At 34.2% G+C, this 27748-nt stretch overlaps 3 protein-coding genes across 15 annotated transcripts; all 3 read left to right on the plus strand.

Annotated features, from left to right (window-relative positions):
* Positions 1–993: 993 nt before the first annotated feature.
* On the plus strand, positions 994–8773 carry LOC100779514 (protease 2). The gene is made up of 11 exons (XM_006574904.4): positions 994–1907; positions 2724–2890; positions 3333–3555; positions 3662–3806; positions 3891–4094; positions 4208–4342; positions 5072–5200; positions 5973–6391; positions 6624–6840; positions 7541–7734; positions 7828–8773. The coding sequence occupies exons 1-11, from the start codon at positions 1522–1524 to the stop codon at positions 8021–8023; spliced, it is 2415 nt and encodes an 804-aa protein (XP_006574967.1). The 5' UTR covers positions 994–1521; the 3' UTR covers positions 8024–8773.
* On the plus strand, positions 8081–16715 carry LOC100780054 (rhamnogalacturonan I rhamnosyltransferase 1). 3 transcript variants are annotated; one of them, XM_014766749.3, is made up of 10 exons: positions 8959–9121; positions 11883–12031; positions 13410–13480; positions 13589–13677; positions 14093–14255; positions 14362–14651; positions 15459–15663; positions 15760–15917; positions 16095–16236; positions 16324–16455. In XM_014766749.3, the coding sequence occupies exons 2-9, from the start codon at positions 11929–11931 to the stop codon at positions 16234–16236; spliced, it is 1221 nt and encodes a 406-aa protein (XP_014622235.2). In that variant the 5' UTR covers positions 8959–9121; positions 11883–11928; the 3' UTR covers positions 16324–16455. The 3 variants fall into 3 exon arrangements, with proteins under 3 accessions (XP_025981148.1, XP_014622235.2, XP_006574968.2); XM_026125363.2 differs by lacking the exons at positions 8959–9121; positions 16095–16236 and adding an exon at positions 8081–8217 and having other exon boundaries at positions 16288–16715; XM_006574905.4 differs by lacking the exon at positions 16095–16236 and having other exon boundaries at positions 16288–16715.
* A 1097-nt stretch (positions 16716–17812) lies between these two features.
* Positions 17813–27549, plus strand: LOC100780581 (geranylgeranyl transferase type-2 subunit alpha 1). Of its 11 annotated transcripts, none has more exons than XR_003264489.2 (9): positions 17813–17953; positions 18054–18476; positions 18559–18904; positions 19149–19254; positions 20037–20698; positions 20821–21001; positions 21514–21697; positions 25593–25803; positions 26848–27549. XR_003264489.2 is itself a non-coding variant. In XM_026125369.2 (8 exons), the coding sequence occupies exons 4-8, from the start codon at positions 19240–19242 to the stop codon at positions 25688–25690; spliced, it is 1140 nt and encodes a 379-aa protein (XP_025981154.1). In that variant the 5' UTR covers positions 17813–17953; positions 18054–18476; positions 18559–18927; positions 19149–19239; the 3' UTR covers positions 25691–26865. The 11 variants fall into 11 exon arrangements, 7 of the variants coding, with proteins under 7 accessions (XP_025981154.1, XP_025981160.1, XP_025981149.1 ...); XR_005889828.1 differs by adding an exon at positions 22306–25512 and having other exon boundaries at positions 17816–17953; positions 18559–18927; positions 20127–20698; positions 25593–26865; XR_005889824.1 differs by adding an exon at positions 22306–25512 and having other exon boundaries at positions 17816–17953; positions 25593–26865.
* The last annotated feature ends 199 nt before the right edge of the window (positions 27550–27748 follow it).

Here is a 27748-nt window from a genome sequence, read left to right on the forward strand (position 1 = left end):
TGCAAGTTATGCAAAGAACATGAATCAACCAATCTGTATATTTCTAGGTATTGACCTTTTAAAATCAACCTATGAAAGTATCATTCTGTACTAGATTGTTTTTCTGTAATACTTGCTCCACCTGCCAACAAGCAAAGAACATAAAAAAATATTATTAGCAAAAATTACCAAAACCCAACATTTACCAATTTTCAATAACATGAAAATCCAATATCTCTTTCTTAAAATATAAGTATAAGTTTGATCCTAACTTAATCCTAAAAGTTAACTTATAGAATAAGAAATATCCTTCACATATATATTATATTAATATTATCTCTAATTAAGATAAGACTTTAGTTTTTTCTCAATTTCATTCCTATTTATAATACTTAAGTTTAAATTAATATTTATTCCTTTTTATAAAATTTAATTTATAATATTTTTTACATTAATTACTTTACTAAAAATTCCTTCAAGAGAGAAAATTTATTGACAAACAATTACAAAAGAAATGAGTCTTAATGACATGGATAATTTTGAAAAATATTATAAATTTAAGATAAATTTATTGCTATAAGCTAACTAATTATTTTAAGATAAATCTTAATGAATTAAGTAATTAAATCTTATATATAAGAACAAAGAAAATACCCTATGAAGTAAACTTAGAGAGACCTAATTTCTCATAGGAAGAAAAATATTTGTTCAAACAATTCTTATTCAACTAAAACACTAGGTTGATGAGTCATCAATTTGATCCGTTGTACATTAAAAAAATAAAAAAATAAAAATAATACAACTAAATAACTAATATAATTTAATTATCCAATATCCTAAATTTAAAATGATTATCATTATAAAATATCTAATATCTCAAATAATAATCAATATTTGTGTCAACACCATAAATAAGTTACAAACACAAACAAGCATTATGAGATAAGAAAAATTCAGTCTTTTTTTGTAAGGAAACAACACTTAATTCAACCAAAGACTCACTTGGTTCAACATTCTGGATCAACCAAAGACTCTCCCGAATCAATTCAGATCACATCAATTTTTCAACATTTTTAATCTTTTAGTAAACTGAATTGATATGGCCACCAGATTCCGATATTCTTAAAACAACAATGCTTCTCTGCCTCCGACATTGTGATAGTCGAATTCATGGCCTCAAAGACTTCATCAATGTTCCACGGATTCACCTTGATGGAGGAGGAAGGGAGACACTAGAGAAAAAGAGAAAATACAAAAATAATTAAAAAAACAAAACAAAACTTACTCAATGATAATATAGTTTCATTGAGCCAACATCACACGTAAACACTCTGATGAAAATAGATACTTCCGGTTGAGTTAAGGAGAAAACTAAAGGACAAATTTATCATATTTTTTTTTTATAAATTATGAGACAAAAGTTTAATTTTCTATCTTTCAAACAAATAATCTTTGCGGTGACCAACAAATTCGAAGATCAAATATTTATGATGGTAAATACATACAAATAACTTCATTCGAATTAGAGAAACTTTTTTTGCGATGGCATTATTCCGCGCACTTGCTCACTCCAAAAACACCACACTCACCCTCACCAGGTCATGCCGCACCATCATCACATTCACACCCTCTTCCTCCTTCTCTTCCGCGTGCCGGCGGCGGAATCCCTCTCCGGCACCGCCGCAAGCTCCGCCGTCACCGAAGAAGGTGCCGTTCACGGTGTCGGTTCACGGGAAGAAGTGGCAGGACCCCTATCACTGGATGTCCAACACCGACGACCCGAATCTGTTGGACCATCTCAACCGCGAAAACAGCTACGCCGATGCTTTTATGGCTGACACCGTCGAACTCCGTTCCGTTCTGTCGTCTGAGATGAAAGCGCGATTGCCACCCACTGTGTTAACTCCCCCTGAGCGTTGGGGACCCTGGTTGGTTCTCCTTTTTTCTTTTTGGTTTTTATTAATTCTCCGTACCATATGAAAAAATAGAGAGTAATGCACCACCATGTTAATGCCTGAAATTACCAAGATAGGTTAGTTTAGTCTGTGAAATTATAATGATGTCATTTTACACTGATTAAAATGTCATCTAATCACACATTGTGATATTGTGTAGTAAGTTGGTTGACTCTTACACTAATTAGCTTAGCTTAATACTCATATCTATCATGATTTCTGAAATGCCTGACCTCTCATGATTTTGTAGATTTCAATAACTTTTAACTAATATCAGGGGTGTTAATAAGAGTGAGTTACAGAGTGTGGTTAACACTCCTCAAAAGCTTTTACACTGACAGTGCATAGAAATTAAAGTCTATATTTTTTTTATATAATTTTAGAGACTAAAAATGGTACTTCTGTTCATAATTTTACAGACCAAATTAATGAATTATCCGAAAATAAAAAATTAAGCAGATTAGTGATGACGTGTTAGACAATTGTTTCTACTTGATTCTAATCTTGACTATTGCATATTGATGCTTGCTTTCATTGTCAAGTTTATTTCACCTGATTATGCACGCACATATATTGCTTGAGGTGCAAAGAATTGGGTGTCACGTGCTGATATTTTTGTGTATTATGGCAATTGCTGAATAGATAATGTAGAACTAATATAAATGCAACTATACTATAGAACTGTTGTGAGTGAGAAAGTGAGAAACTAACTATAGCAATGTACCATTTCTCTACACTTAGGTTCATTTTGAGTATAATCAATTACATTTTTCACCTTCTCTTGATCAGGCTGTATTACCAGTATATTCCAGAGGGAAAGGAATATCCTGTACTGTGTAGGAGGCTGGAAACAAAGAGAACCGGTTGGATGAAGAATGTTTTTCTTCACTATGGAATGACAAGATCAAAAAGGGAGGAGATTTTACTTGACTGGAATGAACTCGCAGAGAAATATGGTATGTTGATTGATTTATTCTACCTTCACCATTTTTGTTTTGTATTTCCATTCACTTTCAAAATTGATAATAGTGGAAGTTCTGGAGTCTAGACTTCTGATTTTTCAATTGTTAATGGGAGCTGATATCAATAGAATCATTCATATCTGACAGAAACATGACATCTTTACTCTGTCAATTTTTAATGAAATTAGTTAAGTACCAGTTTACTGCATCTAGCATTGTTGATAAAATGTGTTGTAATTAATTGAAACAGAATGCAAGCATGACATGTTTAGCTATTAATCTTGTTTCTCTTTGGTTTTAAAGGTTCGCAATTTGGACATTTGACCAGCCTTCATGGGATAGTTTGCACCCATATTGTTTAAATGTTAAATTCTTCTTTAAATTCATTTTTTTTCTCTCCTATTGGCGATTGCTGACAATGTAGTCAACTTTGCAGGGTATGTCAATGTTGGAACATGCAGAGTATCACCTGACCACAACTACCTTGCATACACACTTGATATTTCCGGTGGTGAACGATTCACTCTCCAGATAAAAGACCTTAGAAGTGGATTAATAGACCCAAAATTGGAAGTTTATGGTGCTGTTAGCTTGGCATGGGCTCAAGACGCAAGTTATCTGTTTTATACTCTATCAGATGAAAATCAGCGACCTTACAGGCAAAATCTCACGATTGGATTTTCTTTTTGTCACTTTTCGGGGTTGGGAAAAGGAATGGGTTTTAGCTTAAGATGCCATCCTAACTGTCGTATGATATTATGTCAGGGTTCTCTGCAGAAGACTTGGATATGATCATGAGGATGATCTCGCAGTATTTACTGAAAACAATTCCAGTTTTTGTGTGGACATAACAAGCACAAAAGACGGCAAATTCATAACCGTGAATTCAAACTCAAGAACTTCATCCGAGGAAGGAATTTATTGGTCTTATTATATGAATACATAATGAAATTATTATTTTCTAGTGATATGTTGATCTTGATGCTTATCACAGGTTTATGTTATAGATTCGGTCAATCCATCAAATGGTTTACAGAAAATATGTAATCGTACTTCTGGTGTACAGTACTTTGTGGAACATCACTCTGGTTTATTTTATATTCTTACCAATGCTCCTATTCCTGATGCTGAATGGTCTGGTCAAGGTTATTACCTGGTTAGATCCCGAATTGAGGATGTAGAGTCAGCTAAATTTCAGGTTTTGTGATCAGTTTCATACATCTTGATTTTGAGTTCTCTATTATCTGTGTGTGCGTGTGAAAATACTATTGTGTCTCTAACTTCTCTGTTATGCTTATGTTTCAACTTCAGAGTATCATCCTTCCTGATAAAGATACAAGCCTATGTGATATGGACATTTTTAATGGATATCTGGTTCTTTTCTTCACTAAGAAAGGTCTTCCTCTGCTATGCTCATTGAACTTACCTATGCAAATTGATTTCAAGGTATATGAATTGCAATTTTACCAACATTTGTTGTTTACCACTGAATTGAAAGGTTTACATCACCATATATTCTTCTAGTTTGCCTCTGCAGCATGTAAGCCATTTGATCCTGATGAATATGCCCTGTGAACTACAGAAAAGACAAAGGATACTCCAATACGATAACACAAAAGAGTTTGTCACTGCATTTCCTTTCGTTATTCCTTTGTGGACACATTCCTTCCAGGGCGTATGATGTTCATCCAATACTATTCTCATTTAGTAATTTGATGAAGATATAGATATGCTTAGAAGAGTATAATTGAAATGGCCATAAAAACAGAATCTATATTGCTGTTTTGCTGTGTCTATACTTGTTTTACAAGTCGAGTCATTAGATATTAAAGTATTTTGTTGCAATGACATACACTACTGTACCATGAACATGTCAATACTCAATAGTGGATTTCAGTGCCTCTTATTTTCCCATTTCCTGAAGAGCCCGTAACATTATGTGAATATGAATGTTCAACTCCAAAGTGGTAGATGAACTTTGTTGGATGGGATCTTTTTACAGAGATTGTGAACCTTTTAGACATTTCCTGCAGCTGGTAGTTTGCAATTGACCCCTAGAATGTATCAGTGGTTGTTTTTGATATAAAGCTTCATTCATAACTAAACTATTTTATTCCAAATTTCAAATTTAAAACCTGTGCATTAGCATATGTTTGACCTTGAATTTCTTTGTAGCATCAAGTATATATTCAAGACCTGAAACCATGGTACTTTCCTCTGCCATCAAATACATGCAGTGTCAGTCCTGGTTCAAATCACGACTTTCTCAACATGGTTTACCGTGTGGTGCTTTCATCACCTGTGGTATGACTACTAATAATTAGGAATGCAACTCACATTTGTAGATTCAGTGATGATTTTCTTAATTCATCTGATCATTAAATATGAATGTTTTTGTAAAGATTTTATAATTAATAGTCTACTAATATTGAACTTTGTGGGTGTTTTGAGGGTGGCATTGAATACTTGTCAGAATTCACATTTTTGATTTATCAATATATGTATTTGAATGTCTGTTTATTATGTTGCTTTGCATAATTCACTATGCCCATTTAGAGGTATGATCTGAAATTTTGATTTTGATTTATATACAAAGTTCCTTTTTCAATGTAATTCATCCTGTTTGTATTGCTTCATTAAATTATGTACAAAACTAGAAGACTTGAAAAGAAAGATTTGGTTGTAATTTTCACTGATCAACTCCACATCTATACATCCTGTTTTTCCGTTACCCTTTATAATCTATATTTTGGAGACACTATAAAGGCTATTTATTTATAATTGTGAGAGATGAGCCTTTGATGCATTCAATAATACTGTGACTTGTGAGTTGTGACTATAGTTTAGCTTCAGATTTTGTAATTTTAGGTCATCAGTTATTGAATCAATTGTTGCATATTGGCATATCTCAAAACTACTCAGTGAGCATACATAATTATTAACAGTACTTTAAATTCATAAATGTCTATTTATCATTTAATGTTTATGATCATTGAAGTATTATATCTTGCTGTTTTAACTTTGAAACTTATATATTAAACTTCTTTACTTTTGTCGGGTTTGGGTGAGTGCACAGATGCCGGATGTAATTGTTGACTATGACATGTCAAGACATACATATTCAATTGTGCATCAAGAGGAAGTGAACTGTGATTCTGTTGGTCAGTCATGCATCCCAACTTTTGTGCTAAATAAAAACAAGAGTAAAATTCAAGAGGCACACGGTGATAACAAAGAGTGTGCCACTAACTTTAATTCACAAAGATGGAAAGACTTTTCTCATGTATACTGTTGTCAGAGGGAGGAAGTTATTTCCGATGACGGTGTAAGGGTTCCACTAACCATTGTGTACTCTAGAGAATCCTGGAAGAAGGGTCAATCCCCAGGACTCTTGGTAAGCTACGGGGCATATGGAGAAGATCTGGATAAGAGCTGGTGTTCAGATCACCTTAGTTTACTGGACCGTGGTTGGGTAGTGGCATTCGCTGATGTTAGGTTGGGTTCCTGACATTTATCTCTATATTTCTGTTGGTTTGCTTTTTGTTCTTTCATATATGACACTGGCTTGTTTCTTATGATATGCGTGCAATTTGATTAATGAAATTGAATGTTTTACATGTTATTTCCCTGTTGACCATGACAAATGGGATATGATTTTATTATATGATTTTTTAAATTTCCATGTATATTTTAAAATTAAAGTATGTGGCAACCTGTGTTACACCAGAGGTGGTGGTGGTGGAGGTCCTTCATGGCATAAATCTGGGAGTGGATTAAACAAACTCAATTCAATATTTGATTTTGTATCCTGTGGCAACTACCTGGTTAATGAGGGTTATGTTCAGAGTGATCTGCTTAGTGCTATTGGATGGAGTGCAGGCTGCCTTCTTGTTGGTGCAGCTATGAATATGCATCCGCAGCTCTTTCGTGCTGTCATATTAAAAGTAAGTATTATATAATTGTGATTGTTACATTAATGTCAAGGATAGCTTTTGAGCTTTTCCGAGATGGTGAGCAGTGAAAAGATTTTGGCTATTTAAAATTTAAGCTCTTTAATTATTTCCATGTCTCTACTATTTGGCTGAAATTCATGTATTGCAATTTTTTTGTCAGAATTTTGAAGACTAAATGATTCTGTTTCAAACCTTTAATAAAGATGTAGTATATTATATTCTTATACTGTACAATGTTAGTTGAAACCGGAAAGGCAGAACTTTGGGGTTTGGAGAATTACTTTCAAATCTTTCTTTAATGAATAACCTACCCTGTAAAATGATCTTTGGAGGGCCAAAATTAGCTTTTGATACCCTGAAAACATATTTGCCTAGTGAGCCTGGATATATATTATATAGCTGTTTGAATCTGTTTACCTTTTCTTTCTCTCTCTCTCCCTCTTTGTGTGAAACTTGTATTTAGATGTCCATAAAGTACAATTTCTTTGCCTTTTGCTGTTGTGCTCATCTACCATGTATATGTGTGCTAATGATCTTTGCTTTGCTTTGCTTTTCTTACATCAATTTAAAAGGAGAAAGTGTGATATTTACTTAATTAAATAATTTCACTCATATTGATTTATAGTTGAGAGTGGGTTTTACCAATCTTTCACATTTTATTAATTTTTTTTTTCAATTGTCCCATCTGAAGGTACCATTTCTTGATGTATGCAACACATTGCTGGATCCCAGTCTGCCCCTCACAATTTTGGATTATGAAGAATTTGGAAATCCTCAAATACAGTCAAATTTTGATTCTATTTTTAGTTATTCTCCGTATGACAACATTCCTCACAGCAGTTGCTTTCCTTCAGTTTTGGTCACGGCAGCAGTTAATGATTCAAGGCAATCTTACTCTTTACATCCTAATTATGAATTTAGTAACTTCTAATCACTTAAATAATGTTGATGTTATTAGCATTTGACATTCATTCTCAGGGTTGGAGTTTGGGAAGGTGCTAAGTGGGTTGCTAAAGTACGAGATAGTACCTGCCCTCATTGTTCTCAGACTGTAATCATGAAAACAAGTATGATAGGAGGGCATTTTGGGGAAGGTGGACACTATGCTCAATGTGACGAAACAGCTTATGAGTATGCTTTCCTCATGAAAGCTTTTGGAATTTTAAATGAATAAGTTTATTAAGTCAGCAGTTGGAAGGTTATTTTATATCTGTGGAAGAGTTTCATTTGGGTCAAGGAAAAAATTCTGTCCTCCTAGTGCACTGTCAATACCTAGGCTCCAGAGACGCAGAAAAGTTTGAGCATCTATTATCTATGTAGCAATATCGCTGAGCTCTCCAGTCTCCACTCCAGTATCGATCTTTCAAAGTAAATTATTTTCCGAATGTTTTAAATTGCATCACTGTTTATTGTTTATTGATTCTTGTTATATTTTCCATGGCTTCTCCTTGATAAATACTTGGATTTGCTGCACAATATACCTAAGAAAGGCAATTCAATGTGTGCCAAGTTGGCAAGCTCTGTTGAATTAGGAATTAACAACTGGGAAGTTAAAATATGATTTAAAGTTTGTTATGCAGAAGCTTCCTATTTGTTATACATTCTGCAGAATCTTCTTTGTAGTTCACTAATTCTGTGTGGAAGCTGGTTCATTTTGACGCCAGAGATTGAAGCTCTTAAGAGTGAAGTCTGAAAGTGCAAGTACTGCCGGCAAGAGTTACCCAGTAATTAGCAGTGACCACTTGAAGTCATGGACTGGTGCAGAAGCCAGAAACCCGGCTTCTGGTGTCACAAGTGAAATGACATCTTATATATTATGGAGGACTTAATTTTTAATTGTCCTTTCGGTTTAAAAGTTTCATTGTTAATACTAGAGTTCTATGAACATGAGTTTGGTAACAATGAAAAGTCTATTATGTCCGTACCTAAAATGTTGACATGTGACACTTTTCCTGGTTTTTTATCATTTTGCCCCTCCAATTTTTTCCCCCGTTTTCTTCAATGGCCAAGCCTACGTGTTGCACCTTCAATTTTTTGCCCCGTTTTCTTTTGTGGCCAAGGCCACGTGTATTGCTCTCCAGTTGTCTTCGGTCATGTTGGTGTGGACGTAATGGCGGTTGCACTCTGCAGCACGCTTGCTTTCTCTGGTCTCCATCGAGATGTCCCGTCGAGAAACCCCGTTTCTTCATTTGTATCATCGTTTAGCTCTTCCTTCTTCAGTTGTCTTTAGCTTGGTAGTTGTGCGATCTCATTGAGAAGAAGCATCCAACAGGCAAGCTTTTTTTTTCCTTTACTGTTATGCATGTTTGTCTCTATTTGCAAGGTCACCCAGGAAGAAGCATCCAACAAGCAAGGTTTTAATTTTGTTTGATGTTATGCATGTTTTCTTCCTAACTAATACTTCTTTGTTTTTGGTAGTAACATTGATCTTTCCTGCCTAATAAGGCATTCTTTCCCTATTCAATGTTTTTTTCTTCGTTATTTTGTTGGTTTTGTTGTTCCAAGTTAAAGCAGTTGTTTCCGATAGTAACATTGATCATGCATGTCTAATATGGTATTGTTTCTTTATTTAATGTTCTTTTCTTCGTTATTTTGTTGGCTTTGTTGTTACAAGTTAAAGCATTTTTGCCTACTTTGTTATTATGCATGTTTGCTTCCTTACTAATAATGTTCCATTTCTTTGTTTCCAGCGGTAAAATGTTGACAGGTGGCACATTTCCTGGTTTTTTGGTCTAAATGAAAAATATCTATTTTTTATAAGAATATTTTTTATTACACATATATAATTTATAAGAGTAATTTTTTTATTATATATATATATATATATATATATATATATATATATGTAAAATAAAGTCTATTTGGAAACAATTGCGCCCACAAGTCCACAAGCCAATAGGTTTTATTTGGCCTTAATCAATCATTTGTGTTATCATTGACTCATTACCCAATTATCATCATTACACTTAAGTCTTTTGGAACCTTGAATCCTTGATCAATCATTAATACTACACATAGGCTTTATTGGACTTTGGTCAATCATTAATACTATGTATGGAGTCTTGGTCAATCATCAATATTGCATTTGAGCTTTAGATAATCATTAGTGTTACATTTGACTCTGATTGGATCTTGCTTAATTTTTGTATTACACCTAAGTTTTATTGGGCCTAAGTTAATCATTATTACTACACATAGGCCTTATTAGACCTTGGTCAATCATCAATATTATACATAGGTCTTATTAAGTCTTGTTCAATCATACACTCTTAAATTTTACTAGGTCTTGGTTCATCATTAGTGTTATCCTTGACCCATATTACACTTGGACCTTTTTTAGAATTGATCAATTATTAGTATTCCGGATAGGTCTTTTTGGGTTTTGGTCAATCATTAATACTGCACCTAGATTTTCTTAAGTCTTGGTCAATCATTAATATTACATTTGGACTTATTGGGTCATGAAAAACATAAGTGTTACACTTGAGTTTTATTAGGTCATAATCATACATTAGTGTTACACTTAGGCTTCAATAAATTGGAATATTTTTCAAAAAAGTAACTTATAAGAGAAAAAATCTTTAATATTCGAGTAAAGATATTTATTATATTCAAAAAACCAAATAGGTGTATCAAATCTGAATTTGTATATATTATATTAATATATATTTAAATTTTCATTTTTAAATATATCTTAAAAACCTTTTTAATCGATAATAAAAAAAATTAATATATATAAATTATACTTAACAACATTAATCATTCAAATCTACTTATGTATTTAACAACATTTAATAAGTCTTTTTTCTTCTTCATATAGTTATCGATGGATTTTATTTTTTATTGATGAAAAATATTACTGACAAAAAATTATCCGTAATGTCAATTCTAAAATCATAGATAGTTATTAGGATGATCCTAGTAAAACCTTCATCACTTAGTAATTTAGTATTTAAAAATCCCGTTGAAAGTCCATTTAACCAATCAAAATCCATAAAAAATCAACACTTTTCTTATAGTGTAAATTCGTAAGACAAAGATTATTTTGTAATTTCAATTTCCTCGTTATTGTATAAAATATTCACTCATCATATACAATACTTTATAATAACTTTTGTATTTCTGATAAAATAAATGACATGGCCAAAATAATATTGAAAGATTAGCCTTATTTAATATAGAAAATTTTCTTAACCAGATTATCAATTAATATATGATGTACACTTTTTTTTAACTTATCTAGTGTAAAAAAAAGAGTAAGTTACAGAAAAGTGAGAGTACATCCTTAATTTGAAATTCGTTACATTTGTTAGGTAACTAATATATATGATTCAAATCTAGAGTGATTGTACTTGAGAGGGTTGAATCTTTTTTCCCATATAAGCATTTCACAGAATAATATAAAGACAATAAAGTATAAAGGCGTTAATTCATTTAGATTTGTCAATGAAAGTAAAATGAAGTTACCAACATACTTAGTACTTACCATGTGTGCCCTAAATCTCAGGTTTAAATAACCTTGCCTTTTCCAACTTTTCGTTCTAAGAAATCCATCCCCTTAAATTCACCATATCTTGGTGATTCCTCTCCTTCAACACCAACATAACTCTTCTGTTTTAATTTCTTTCTTTCTTTCTTTTCCTAAGAAAAGTTTCTCTTTATTTTATTTCTCCTTCACACCCATTTCCAAACCTTGTTATCCTTTTGCCACTTACATTGTAGTATAAATCATTAAAAAGAGAACTTTTCTCTTTTATATTTATTATTGTTATTATAACATTACATATTGCATACAAAAGTACATAGCTAGTTAATTACATGCATCTGTATAATTAATGATCTACAACAAGGTTATTATTGAGGATTCAGAGCTAGAGGAAAGTAAAAAAAGGAAAAACCATATATAGTAAGATGAGATATGAAACACTAATCAATTTGGTCATTGGAGGGGTCAAGGATGAGAAATTCAAAGGGTTGATAAATGATGGCATAAAGGGTGATCACAAACTCAGATTTCTTATGCTTGCTCGTAGGAGATCATCATTTTTGAAGCTTTGGACACTTCGAGTTGCATTTGTTATGCTGCTTTGGACCATTGTAGTGCAATTCAAAGGCCTTGGTGACATGGTAACACCATCCATGTTCAAGACTCGTTCTTCTGCCTCCTCTCTACCACCTCAAAGTACGTATCTTAATCTTTCTGGCAACTTATTCTTTTAGTATGATGATCTTTCTGGCGATTTACATATTTAGAAGTACTGGTGGGAGGAATTAAAAATACTATAATAGGGTTGCTACTAAAGATGCCATCTTTTAATAATTATATAGGCTTAAATATATTTTTTCTCTATATTATTTTCGTTTTGATCCTTTTAAAATTTGTTTGTTTTAATATTATCAAGTAGTTGAGAACTACCACATATCTATGATCCTAGTAAATTTTTACGTGACATGCATTTAAAACTTTTAATTTTTAAAAAATAATACCCTATAATAATTTGTCTTGACTGACAGAAATTAAAAACAGGTCTAATTAATAAAAGTTAGTAGGTACCAAATCTGAACCCAAAAATATGAATATTTTATAATAAAAATTTATTTTAGTCTAACTATACAATATATTATTTCAGTTTTTATACCATATTTATTTTGAAGTTTGCTAGCAAGTTTTGTCCACATTTTTTTATGAAAGTTTTCAACAAGATACGATTGATGAAGAGTTTCACTTTCTGTAGAAATGAAAGTTAATTTTGTCTCACTATCTATTGAGAAGTAGGATTTAATTTGTATGCGCTTATATTTTAAAAAATTTGAATCTTATCTTAACTAACACATATCATACACAAAAGTAATTAACAGTGTACAATATATTAGAGTTTAATTGTTACAGTATATACTAGTTTTAAAACTAGTATATACTGTAACAATTAAACTCTAAGAAATAAGGTTTTACATTGCGGTTAAAGTTGTTTTTGCATTTTAGTCTAATAATGCAACCCCATGTAGCCAATAAGATTCACAATCGCTGCCTAATTTGGTTGCGGGCCCCATTAGGTGATGCACTGGTGATTCTAAACTTTGCTATAAATTAACTCATAACAGATAATATTATACCATTACACCATACGAAGGTAACTTATATTCTTTCTTTTTTTTTTAATTGATAAGAATTTCATAAATAGTAAAAGATAATATGAATGAAAGATATATTAATTTTACTTTCAGTTACCTATATAACCCAAAAGGCATAAACCACCAAATAAGGTTTTGCCTTTATCTGTCTACCCTGGTCCAGGAATAAAATCACAATTTACCTTTTTTCTTAAATTTTTTTTTGGAATAACTGAAAATGAATCACACGTTAAAATCTTGCTTGTAGTTGCACGCAAGCACTAAACTAGCACTTAATCATTGTGCATTTTGTCCACCATACGCATCGCATGAATTTGCACACATCAAGGTTTCCAAATCAGGCTAAGTTCCACGGATTATAACTCCCAAAGACTAACCAAAATGGAATAGCAACAAGTAATATCTTATCCCCTATGTTTTCCATGCAGGGATTTACGAGAATAATAATGGGTATCTAATAGTTTCTTCCAATGGAGGATTGAATCAAATGCGAGCTGGAGTAAGCTTTTGTCATTGATACAATACTTGCATTTTTTTATGCGTGCAATTGCTCGCTTTCCATGGTTAATAGCATTCCTAATTATTATTATTTTCTCAATTTGTGCAGATATGTGACATGGTTACCATTGCAAGATATTTAAATGTTACACTAATAGTTCCTGAGCTGGATAATACCTCCTTTTGGAATGATCACAGGTGAGTGGAGCCAGTTTGTTCCCTTTCACTATTTTTCTCTAGAGTAAATTACAATCTTTTGGAGTTTTTCAAAAATTGTACAAAACCCTTTGTTTTTTAAGGTTTACAGCAATTTCCTTAAAGGAATATACCTTAATATTTTTCAAATAATTAATAGGGTTGATACAATGTGTATAGGTTGTGTTAGTAGAATGTTTTGCGACCAACTAATAGGGTTATTATAGGGAGAGAGAAAAAAAGAGAATCGAGAGAAATTTAACAAAATTTCAAGAAAAGCTAGTGTAATTTAATTATTTTTACTAAATTTTTTAGGCATGGATACATTAGGAAGGACCCATTGAACAAGCTAGCTAGCTATTTGGTTATGAAGCAAAAAGGAAATGATACATTAAAAATTGTGTGCTGATTATGGCAGCCAATTCAAAGATATATTCGATGTGGATTATTTCATCAATTCAATGAGAGATGAGGTTCGGATCCTGAAAGAGTTTCCTCCCCAACAAAAGAAGGTGGAAACAGAGTCCATCTATTCCATGCCACCCATTAGTTGGTCAAATATGACATATTACTATGATGTGGTAGGTAACCTTCTAGCATAAAGTTACAAATTACAATAATTAATGTGCATATCTTGTCAAATCATATAGAAACTAACTTCAATTTTCGAATATTAAAAAAAAAAAGATTCTTCCCCGGATAAAATCATATGGGATAGTACACTTCACTAAATCGGATGCAAGACTTGCAAATAATGGAATTCCTGAGGAAGTTCAGAGACTTAGATGCCGAGTGAACTACCATGCTTTGAGATTTGTTCCTCCAATTGAACAATTGGCCAAGAAGATTGTTAAGATTCTTAAGGAGAGAGGGCCTTTCTTGTCACTTCATCTGAGATATGAAATGGACATGATAGCTTTCACTGGTTGCAATGAAGGATGCAACAAGGAAGAGATTGATCAGTTAACAAAAATGAGGTAAGCAACATTATTTTCTTCAACACGGGAAAACCAGTTCTAGTTCTAATTCTGGTGTTTGATATTTGCACACTTGTACACTTGCACACAATCAACCATTTAAAGCACACTAATCCAACAAAATTTTAATTGAACTTGAGCATTTTCTCTGTGACTAGTATTTCTACATAGAAAAAGTATCATTTGGCGTTGCACACTTTGACACTGCCTAACATCCCCTCTCACATGTGATAAGAATTGTTGGGTCAACTTGTATGTTTTATATATATATATATATACATATATATGAAACATTTGACACAAGTACAAAAGAAGCCTTGTCTCACTAGGTAAGATAGATTATATAGATCACACAACACCATTAAATTTGGTAAAAGACCAAAATCTCATCATTTTTTTTGCCATAACATCCCACTTAGTTCATGTTTCAGTAAACGTTGGGAGAGCTTAAATTTAAGTTTGTAAAAGGATCTTCACCCTTATTTTTCCGTTCATCCATTGGATATATATTGGAACACGCTGTAGCATTTTCAACAGCAAAACAAATATCTTCTTAATAATTTCCTTAATGTTTTTCTTGGTTTCACTCCGTTAAAATTTAAAAACCATACAATCAACTATCTTTACAGATACTTCAAGTGACTTTCTTTGCACGTGTCTAAACCATTAAGTAAGGATGTAAAGCAAGTATGGTAAAAAGGAGTGTGAAATTATCATGGGTTTTTCACATATGACAAGTATTGTGAAAAGTACATTTCTCATAATATAGTACACTAAAATCATTGTTTGCTCTTGAAATTTGTTTAGATATGCTTATCCATGGTGGAAAGAGAAAGAGATAGATTCTGAGAAGAAAAGAAAAGATGGTAGTTGCCCTCTGACTCCTGAGGAAACTGCTCTAACACTACGTGCATTGGACATTGATCGTAATATTCAAGTTTATATTGCTGCTGGGGACATATACAAACCAGAGAAAAGAATGGCAAGTCTCAGAGAAGCCTTCCCAAATCTGGTTGGTAAACACAACATTTTCAGAACTCCAATTAACAATATTTGGCAATTTATACAAAAGGAACATTGATTTATTATCTATTAATTATCTCAATAGGTTAAGAAGGAGACATTATTGGAACCCTCAGAGCTTGATCCTTTCCGGAATCATTCAAACCAAATGGCAGCATTGGATTATTACGTGTCAATAGAAAGTGATATCTTTGTTCCCTCATACAAAGGGAACATGGCAAAACTGGTTGAGGGCCACAGAAGGTGCATAAATCATATTTTGTTGCATTAACCATATGAAGGAAAAAAATATTAGGCGTATAGTCCCAATTAATCTTCATATGACATATAATTGAGTATTATTAATTCATTCTTGTAAATTGGAATACTTAGATCCATATCACATAAAAAAAAAACTAAAAAAAAACTAACATACCTCAGAATCTGGAGAATCCACCCTAAGCAAAGACATGGGAGAGGATCATTGCACGTAGCCTTATCCTTGCATATGCAAAGAGACCGTTCTCATTCTAATAATATGTCAGGCTCATCCTCGCATATCACATATAAAGGCATGAAATAGGTTAGCATGTTCTTGACCATCTAAAGATAATTAATTTTAAGATGCTTTCAGGTACTTGGGATTCAAGAAGACAATTCTTTTAAACAGAAAAATTCTGGTGAAACTCATAGACCAGTACAAAAATGGGACCATAAATTGGAACCAGTTCTCCACTTCAGTGAAGGTAGCTCATTCAGACCGTGTAGGGAACCCAAGTACAAGATCAGTGGTGCCTGGAAAACCCAAGGAAGAGGATTATTTCTACTCAAACCCACAAGAGTGCTTGTCACCAGTTGATGGACCTTAACTTCACATCACAACCTAAAGACTTTATGCTCTATTTTTTGATGGAATTTAACCAGAAGAAGATTCATTAACATAAGGATCAATCACACTGACTACGTTTGTCATTTGGATTTTCGTTAAATTGATTGCATGCTATGTAATCTTAGATGTGTAATTAAATTCAAACACTATGGTACGATAGTTACGTAACATCATTATATAACTGTTTGTTATATCTTTACGTATTTAGTGTTTTGTAAGAAATAATATTTTAGTATGTTGTAAGAAAGTGAGATATATGCTTCTCACTACTCCACACTTTATTCCTATACCATACTCAGTCGTATATGAGCAAGAGTTCAATCTATCCATAAGTGAAACAACACTTACAAAAATACTTTTTAAGTGTGACAGTGATACTTGGTTTAGAAGAGAACTAGGAAAATATTTTTGAACACACTACTCGTTATTATAGATTAAAATCTATTAAGAAATATAAAATTGTTAAATATAGAGTGGTGCCAATGAGACAGCCACCTTAGGCTTCAATTTAAGCTCTTAATTTTGTTTATATTCTTAAAATTTTATTTGTTTACTTGAATTAATTGGTAATAAGATTTATTGTATTATTTGTACTTGATTTATTAATAAAATTATATAATTTAAAAATATGTATATACGTACATATTGTTATACATTATTTGAGAAGTTTTTGCATTCATTTTGAAAATCTATATTGAAAATTATTATTTATTTACTTTGAACTCAAACAAAATTATAGTTGACATTAATAAAAATGAATATGAAGATTAAATTTCATAAAAACAGTATGATCAATAAATAAAAAGTTGATGAACAGTGGTAATATCACACGTTTAATTGAAGATTAATTCTTTTGGAACTTCTATTAAAAAAAATAATTCTTTTGCATGTTATTAAAATATTAGTTGAGCAGCAGCTCTTTGTATTTAGAGGTGTCTTCTCGTAGAGTGTGAAATATACGGATAAAAATAGTCTTTTTATTTTTTCTGACTTATTAAATTGATCTTTTTATTTTTTAATTCAGTATTTGAGTTTTTTTTTTTAAATTGACTATTTGAGTTCTCAAAACAAAAATTGGACGTTAATTACTAAAGGAAAACATTGATTATTTTTACAATGGTAGTTTTAAGTTCACTTCCTTAACTTGGTGCTTTAATTTTTTTGGTTTTTAGCTTTTAGAAGCTTTCGCGGTTCAAATGGAGGTGTCGTTGGAGAAATCTGACAAAGACATGGCACCAAAAATACTTCAGTTCTCTGAAGAAGAATATTCGATCAGAGGTTCTGCGAGTGTGATCTCTGTGCCGAGATAGAACAACACCTAGAAAATATCTTGTCTCTGGGATTCAGATAGTAAATTTGGAAGGAAAAAAAATATTCTACTAATAAATTAAAAAATAGCAAAACTGATTTGGTGAGTTGGAAAAAATAAGAATTTTTTTTAATTAAGCCTAAAAATAATTGATAGCTTATTTGAGTGAAATTAACTCTTTTATTTTATTTTTTTTAAAAAGGTTAAAACGATGCCGTTTTCCAAAGGCACAAAGGTCTCTCCCACTCTCAATCGCAAGACTCATACTCTCAAAGCGCCGCGCCGCGCCGCGCCGTCGAACTCAAATCACCCTCTGTCAACCGGCGGCGCCGTCGCAGGAATCGATGAAGTTGCCTGAAGAAGCAGCGTCGCAATCAGTTCCTCGCTCGCTAGAGTTTTGGATTCGTGTGTTTGAGGAGGTTATTTATGGCCACTTGTATGGCAGCGATTCAACGAATTATTCTTGACTCGTGAACTTGGCAGAGGTAGTGTGAATTTACGTTCGAAAAATGCACGGTCAGCCTCGCAAAGCATTGAAGCAAGAAGACGAAGCTGCTTTATCAGCCAAAGCAGAAAAACTCCGTTCACTCCAAGCTCAGTTCCTCGCCAATCACCACAACAACATGTTGCCTCTTTTTCTTCCTTCAACTTTTTTCTTTCTCTCTCTCTTTTTTTCACCTTCGGTTAATTCGAATTGCGCATTGCAGATACAGCAAGGAAACGCTAGATGTGAGCGCTACACAGCTTGGAATTACCGAAAGCTCGCCGTTCAACATCTTCTCTCTAATAATTCCGATTCCGATTCCCACTCTATCTTCCAAGATGAGCTCAAACTTGTGCGTTCTCATTCTCATCGTTATTATAATTTTCAATTGGTTAGTTATTTTTCAAGGTGGAGATTGCGCTGAGGAAAAATTTCAAGTCTTACGGCGCGTGGCATCATAGAAAATGGGTACTTAGCAAGGGGCATTCGTCCATGGACAACGAAATGCGCCTTCTGAATGGTTTTCAGAAGGCAGATCCTCGGAATTTTCACGCCTGGAATTGCCGATGGTTAAATACTGCTTCCTTTTGATGTACTCTTTTCAACCTTAGAAGAAAAAAAATATGCAATTTGATAGATTTTTTTTGTTGACCCTGTTTGTTTTTTACAGTTAAAAAATGACACGTTTTCAATGCAGTTTTTCAAATTATTTTTCAATGCAGTTAAAAAATAATTTTGTTTAACTCTGTTAACAATGTCAAACTACACTCGCTAAAAGTTGGTGTCCTTGTTTTGCATTGATTTAACTTCCAGGTTTGTTGTTGAACTGATAAAACAATCGGATGAGGATTGAGTTGAAATACACAGAGGAAGTGATAGGGGCTAATTTCAGTAATTACTCTGCATGGCACAACCGCAGGTAGGTATAGATCTTCAAATTTACTCGTTCAAAGGGGCATTTCAGTGCTTGTTGTTTGTGTGCCTTTTCTGTATGGTTTCACTCATTTAGTTGCATAAGTATGTGTTTTCAGAACCTGTGTATTGACCCTAAGTTGTTTTACTTGTGTTTGCATGTCTCTGAAAAAGCATTGAATTTCAATATTATGAATAATGTTGTATTGCGATCTTGCTCATATATTGGTATACAAGATTGATTTGTCTGCTTGTTTGTTTTATTCTTAATTTTTTTTTCTTGAAACAAACATTGCCATCAATCAACCGTACATATTTAAATGTTTTCCATGTGAGACTCTTCTGGTATCTATGCTTGATCAGTTGTTGCCGAAAATGGTGGTTTGATTTTGTGCCTACACCCATCTGGATGTTTGACAAATGTTGTTTTGGTATTGTCAATAATAATCAATTGACTGCTACTTTGAAGCATTCTACAAGGTTCTCACATAGATAAACAAACTGAAAGTATATGTTGCATGTACTTTAAAAATGGCACCATTTGGTGCTTGATACGGTGACATGCCATGTTCTATCAAAATATAAACCTGCCCATTTCCCATGTCTTAAATGATCATCATACATGATGCAATGATTCTTAGTCTCTTACCATTTGAGTATGAGAGATTTTGACATTATAGGGGAGTTTGTGGATCTGTATGCACTAGATACTATCCCTTGTTAGAATAGTAGGAAACTCTTTTCTTTTTGGTTTTCGTTCGGCATTTCTGTTTTTTTTTTTTTTGTCAGGGTCAGACTCTTTTTTCTGCACTTACTGATCAAACAGTGAGAACTGATCCTCCTCTACTTGTTTCATCTTGGCCTTATCATGGATCTAAGATAACTCTAATTGGGGACAATGGCCTTCATGGTTTTGGTTTGTCTCTGCTGAGTGGTACACTATCAGACACCAGAACACTTCCAATCATTCTTTATTTCAATCAGGCTGTGAAAGGAATAAGCTCATCCACAGTGACTATTAAATCTGAACTTCTAAAGGAGGAACTTGTATGGAAACCACTTTCAATGAACAATTCAAATACTGCTCAGGTTTGGGTAGTATATCTAAACCTTGCAAATCTGGAACTTCAACTGTTGAAAACTTACTCTGTGGAGATCAACATTGGACATTCTAAGGGCATAGTATCTTCAAACGGAAATCACTATGGTGATCCTTCCCAAATTTCCTTTAAAGTGTTTGTACAGACTTCATATACTGAACTGACTGAAGGACAGGGTGGAAAAAGGACTACATGGATGGATACAAATTTGCAAAAAATTGATCATTTTCAGGAATCAGATTCCATTGTTACTGCAGATCAAAATCACCATATTCCAACTTCCAACTGGTGCACTGAGGAAATTGTTCAAGAAATTACTAAATTTCAGGACTTATTGTCAGAGTATGACTGGTAAGGTTGATTTGTTAAATGTATAACTTAACAGTTTGAAATGACACCTTGGAAATTTTATTCCCCTTTTTTGTTCCCCTTGTTTTATTTCTAGATAATATTGTGCCTTTTTCTTTTTGTAGTAAAATTGGAAGGCTTACACTTGCAAGACTTCTGACTGCTCTTGATATGTTATCATCTCAACATGATGGAAGAAAATCTAATACTGAAGAAGTTCTCCAACTTTATACCGATATGATGAAGTTGGATCCGACACATTCTATATACTATAAGGATGAGTGTAGTTTGATATCACTAAAGCGGGTAATTTACTCATGTGAATATTAATCAGCATACATTACATATGAATATGATAACCAGCTAGAATAAATGCACCATTCATTCTTGTATCCGTTCTCACATGACTGTGTTCTGCTTTCTATTTGACAACAGGAAACATGACCAGGAATGTATTTATTTATTTGTGTTTGAATGAAAAAGATTTTCTAAGATTCCCATTTGTGATGTGGGGTAAAAAGTGGAAACTGGAAATATCTTCAGAACCCAACTTTCACTTTATAATTTTATATTAAAAACAGTTGACTGAAGAAAAGGCATTTAGAAAATACAAGAATCTTCTTGTAATTTTCTTAATAATTTTTTTCCCACTCAACTGGTTTTCCTATAAAATTGCACTACATTTTGGAAGCTTTTACTAGGGCACACTGGTGTGTGTTTATTTTTACAAGTAACTTTACAGTTTACACTAGTGTAAATTTTCTGTTTCTTCCCAAAAAAAATATTTTTTCTCTTATTATGTTTTGATGATTCTGCAGATAACTTCAACTAGGGACTCTTTAATACCATACTGCCACTACTATAAAGATGCAACAGAAACAGTTTCTGGTAATGTCTGTCTACGATTACAAAATCTATCATTGTCACGGATAGGATCCATTCAGAATTTATTGTGGGTGCAAATGCTAGACCTTAGCCACAATGAACTTCGACCCATTGAAGGTAGAACTTGCATATCTTATAACTTAGCTGTAACTTAGCTTTTTTCTCCCTTCAAATACAACAAGAAACTATCTTTATTCCCTTTTAGTGAGGTCAGCAACAGGGATTCTAGTATGCCATTGTGCTTAATCCTATACCATAGATTCATGATTCATGTCCCTTTATTTTTTATACTTCAATTAGACTGCATGAAATGAAATTATGCTCTTCTATTTTCTTTTTAATTTTCTCAACTGGTTGTTTTGCCTATCTTAGCAAACCACTAGTCTTCTTCTCTCCTGTTTCTATTAATGTTTTGCTAAACCCCAAGTCTTTCCTAAGCTAATAATGCATAAGTTATCCACCTTTTGAATCTAAATAGCTTCAGCAAGACTACTGATGTTAATGGTGTAATGAAATTTAATAAGTTCACCTTACTGATTTAAATGTTTTTTTTTCTTGCAATATCTATTTACCCAACTATAACAAGCATGATTCAAGTTACTATGCATAGAAATTGAATCCTGAAAAGTTATTTCTAGCTTAGGTTCAATCCTTGGCCAATCAAGTTTAGCTTTTGATGTTTCTAAAAATGGAAATAAAATGTCTCACAATGAATCTTTTGACAGGGTTGGATGCCATGCAACTTCTATCTTGCTTAAATCTGAGTCATAATAAATTTTGGTAGTTTTACTGCTTTGGGGCCTCTCAGATTGCTCAAGTCACTTAAAGTGTTGAATAACTCGTACAACGAGTTAGGCTCTCACTCAATTGACACAACGAGATACTTATCTTCTTCTCCTGTAGCTCATACCGAAGAATTTGCCAAGGACCGTTTTGAAATTCTAACTGGCAGCTTTAGTGCCACAAAATTTTGGGGAGTTGCTAGGTGCACCCAGCAGTATTGCTGGTGCACCCAGCATTCCTAAAATATGCCAAAAATGCCCCTAGTTCCTCGCACACTTGCGGATCAAGTTGATCCGTAAGTGTGCAGAAGACAATTTTTTAAAAATTGAAGGCTATTTTTTTACAATTTGAAGCATTATTTATTTGAGTCATGACCAATCAAAAAAATATTTACAAACTAAAATCCATTTGAAAAAATAATTAATTTTATTTTATGTCTCTTTTGTTTATGTAAATAAAATATTATCCTAATGGTTGTCTTTTTTGTTATGTGTTACCATTATAAAATTAAGTCTAATGAATGTTTAGTTAAATGTAACATTCATAGTATTTCAACGAAATTCAAATGAATTTGGAATCAAGTAATCTAAAAATAACACTTAAATGTTAACACTAATATTATAAACAAAAATAACTTTAAATATATAAAATGTTCAGTACAAAACAAAAATGTTGTCAAGTACAAGAAATGTATATACATCGAATATCAATATGAAATGTGTAAAGAAACTATGGCTAATCCATGCGGCGCCTACATCGAGACCTCACGTACGCAATGCGGTCTTCGGTGACACTTCTGGCAATCCTGAGGCATTCTTCGATGACCTCATGTGTCGATGTGCCTGGCGTGACTATCCCTAGGTTGAGGTGACGCTCCAACCTCTCAGCGATCGCATCGCAAGCCTCCTATTAAATAGAAAACAAACAAATTAGTATTAAAAAATTGACGTAAATGACATTTCATACGTCTAACCATATAGTAACACTTACCACTACATGTTTGGGCTCGTCGACATCAGACCTGGTTGGATCATCCGGGACTTGAGGGACATGTCTGGGCTGCGCAGCAAGTGCATCTGCCGAAGGATCTGATGGTTGCGTCGCAGTCATGAATGCATGAGAAATGCAAAAGAACTAGTCAATGTAGTCTAGCGCACACTGACCTGGCACGACACACATCTCACCTGCTGGCGCAAGATGGTCAGAGTAATGCATCCACCTGTCATCTATGTCATCAAATGACACCCATGAATCGACAAGCGGAGCGGGAATGGCCTTCACATATCCAAACTGCCGCATGACCCCCTCTGGTCGGTATCTGACAGCAACATGCCCCCAGCGGAGCTAACCAGAATAGCATGAAATCACCTGAAACTCCTGGATTGGTCGATACTCCACATATGGCATCCAACAAACATCTGGAATCCTCAGACGATCCAGACGCTGCCTGTACATCGCTGTAGATATCTTCTTGACGGTCTTCTTTGTGGTAATCCATCGACACGCACGTGGTGACACCTTGTCGTAGTCAAGATCAGCGTTGCACTCCACAACTGACGGAAAGTGCTCGTATATCCAACACTACAAAGTTTACATGAAAATCATACAAATTTCAAATGAACGTCTAAAATAAAATACCCTCATTAAAACATTATTGTAATTAACTTATGAAAAACATGTTAATTATCTGTAACAACTTGATGTAACCAGCAACCTGCCAACTGGTGCTGATACTGGCATCATTAAAATGATCGTACATATGGACGAGGCCAGCAGCTCCCCATGCATACCTCCTAGTCTGAGTGAAGTCACGTAGGCCGTCTAAGAAGACCACATGAACATGGGTTGCACTCTTATTAGCAAAAAGAGTGCAACCCAGAAGGTGAAGAAGATAAGCACGAGCTGTAGTTGTCCAGTGCTGTGTCTGACATCTGCTCCGATCTCGTAGCCAAGACAGGCGTACGTATGATCCACGACACTGTCCTGTCTCAGCGATGGCTACCTCTGGTGAGACCATCAGTAACTCAACCAACATCAACACCACCTCGTCGATGTGCTGAGGCTGGAAGGCATGGAGGTCGCCAGCGATCGGAAGATGAAGGAGAGAGGCGACGTTGTCCAGTGTGATCGAAACCTCCCCCACAGGAAGATGGAAACTAGAAGTCTCCCGGTGCCACCTCTCGACAAACGAGGATATAAGTCCTCGATTGTCGGTGTCTACTGAACACGCGATCAAGGGACTTAATCCTGTCCCAGCAACGAGCTCCTCAATTGCAGGAACAGGCCTGCCTAATTTATGCACCTTCCTCCCATGGGACGATAACTTTAACTCAGGACGTTCCTGAAATGAAGTATACAGGAATAGACAATTTGTTTAAAGCAACCAAAAAAACTCAATAAAAAAAAATACTTAACTAACTTAAATTGAATACTATAAATACCTCTCCTGACCATACGCTCGTTGCAACATGATCAGCATAGCCCGTAAGCACTGATGGGTTCCTGGGTCCACCAAGAAACCCCTCAGCCTCATCTACAGCACTGTTTGCACCGGTATCGTGTGCGTCAGCCTCTGCACTGGTGTCCTGTGCGTTAGCATCAATCATCGCCTCATCACCAGCTATAAGAGGCTCAGCCGCAGGTACCGCAGGAGAGTCCGCAGGCGAGTCCGTAGGTACCGCAGACATATCGTCGGCAACAGTGACAGATATCTGTTGCCTGTGTGCCGATGCGGTCGGCCTTCGCCCCTAGGGAGCACCATCAGAATCATCACCATCCCCTCTCCTCAGACCTCTGACAACAATCCTACCTAAGACACAGCCTAATCCTCTAGTCTTAACCATGATCTGCAAATGTCTATCACAAATTCCATCACTAAATGTATACTTCTCTGTATGTTCAGGCAAATCTTGTTCTTTTTTTATAAACATATATCTTGTGGATATGGGTAATGAAGTTCATTACAGTATCTTGACTATTGACTTTCCTAAGAACACATTTCATATTTTAACGGGTGTCTTATGTTGTTAGTTGAGGTTATCTCTTTGTATTTGAAAACAATATTATTGATGTTGGGATGATATAAACTCTTTGAAGGATCAACTTCAAGCTCATCCTTTGTTGGGTAATCATAGCCAAGTATTTGTTAGGTAATTCAAGGTAATTACTGCTAACATCATTAATTCGCTCTTTGCTCTTGCTCTTTACTTGTTTATTCTTTTAATTTTAGTGTCAAGGCAAATATTTTGGGGGTGTGGCCTCAAACGAGAAGGTGTTCCCTCTTTCTACGAAGTTCACTACTCTCTGGTAATGGTGGTGTGGCCTTAAACGAGTGGAAAGATGTTCCTGATATTTGTAAATCTTTTGCTGAGAAGTATGGTGATAAAATAGCATTAGTAGATCCGTATCATGATCCTCCTTCAACTATGACATATAAACAGGTGTCTTTTTTTTTTATACCTCTTTTTTGTCATGACTTGTGAGCAGACCAATAAAAGCCCTAGTTAGAAGAGTTGGTCGAATGAGGGATAGCTCAATAATTAATGTAGAGGAAAACTCTTAAGTGCCTTTGAAGACTATTAAAAGGATTCGTTTTTTACATATCTAAATGGCCTTTGAAGAATCAATTTTTTACAGAGCACACTGATGTGGTTTGATCCATGTAACCAACCCACCTACAGGGAAATGCTTTGATTGTTGTTAGTGTTGTATATGTCTAGTTTTATTAATCTTTGTCTCCACTTACTGAAGTTGTAATGTTCTGGTCATATGTTCTACTATGTGACTTAATCTAAAGATCTATTGATGGAATGCAAATCAATTTCAAATTATCCCAAGACATGTCATTTAGTCGCATGTTATTCTGATTCTCTATATCCATTCATCAAACTGTTATTTTCCACTAAGGGAGGATTGGTTGTTAGCTTTGTTGTATGGCATTTATGATTCTAACTCTTAGGAGGAGTGTTATATAAGGGTCACTGATTCTTAACTTTTCCAATTTTTCTTGGTTAGCTGCAGTAATTGATTATTTCAAGGACCTAATTATTCTTGTGGTTCTAATCTTTTTTAGGCACATGACAAGCACCATATATGAGCCACTAAACTTAATAACATCATACAGGATAAGTTGGAGAAACTATGAGCAAAACTTAATAACAAGCATTATACTTTCACTCTACCATACAAGATATAAATAAATCTATAAACCGCTAAAACCTTCAAAATATAAAAGGACACCAACCAAAATATCTTAAACAAGGATTATACTTTCATACATTATACAATAAAAAGCCTCCAAACATTATATAATATCATACTTCTGGCAGCCTCAAAATTAGCCCTAAATCCCAATTTAATAGCATTTTCATAAATAATAACCTAATTTTCATTTTTTGAAATTAAAATACATTCATGCGAATCAACTTGATCCACAAGAATAGTGGGATGCAAAACTGACTACGGATCATGTCTTCCTATTGCAGATCATGTATTCCTATTGTGCAAAAATCAACTGTGGATGACCTAAATCCCCTATGCGGATCAACGAAATGCCTACAAACTAGTAATTACACTAAACCAACAATGGAAGAATTAAAGCAAACGCTTACCTCAATGGAGCAACAACAAAAGAGAAGAAGACGAACGCGTAGGACGAACGGCAATCGCGGAAGGAAGACAAACGCACAAGAACAACCATGCCGTCGACAATGTCGAAGAAGTACGCTCACAAGAAGACGAACGGTGGAAGGGAGGAGGCGCGGAACCAAACTCGCGAAGAAGGAAGAAGGAATAAGGAAGAAGGAAGAAAGAAGGTCACAGTGGAAGGAACGCGCGGAAGAAGAAACGCTAGTGATGTTGGGTGTACAAGTTTTAATTTAAATTACAAGAGTATTTGCGTCTTTTCCGCTTAAGTGCTGGGTGCACCAGCAATAATGCTGGTGAACCTAGCAACACCCAAATTTTGGGAAGCTTTCTTGATATTTGGAAACTTGGCATTGACAGAGTTAAACATCACAGGGAATGCAGTAGCTGATGAGAACTTCAGGTCATTTCTTGTCAAAGTTTTGCCAACACTTACGTGGCTAGGTGATGAAGAATTATCTTGACCTATTCGGCTTTTAGGGATACAATTTTATCTTACTGGTTTGATGTGAAGATATACTTCCTCAGCAGAAGATTGTTCATTCATTGGGTCAAGGACATTTTTTAACCAGTTTATCATTTGGTCCTTGTTGGCATCAGGTGCTACAGGGCTAGTATAGATTACGCTTACGCTAATAGAAGTGGGTAACATTTTTTTGGTATTCTAATACCAAACGATGTTACTGTATACAAATACCAAACAACGTCTTTGATGAGTTAATACAAGCTCCTTGTTCAAAT

The sequence above is a fragment of the Glycine max genome, chromosome 2, assembly GCF_000004515.6.
Source record: "Glycine max cultivar Williams 82 chromosome 2, Glycine_max_v4.0, whole genome shotgun sequence".
Taxonomy (NCBI): Eukaryota; Viridiplantae; Streptophyta; class Magnoliopsida; order Fabales; family Fabaceae; genus Glycine; species Glycine max.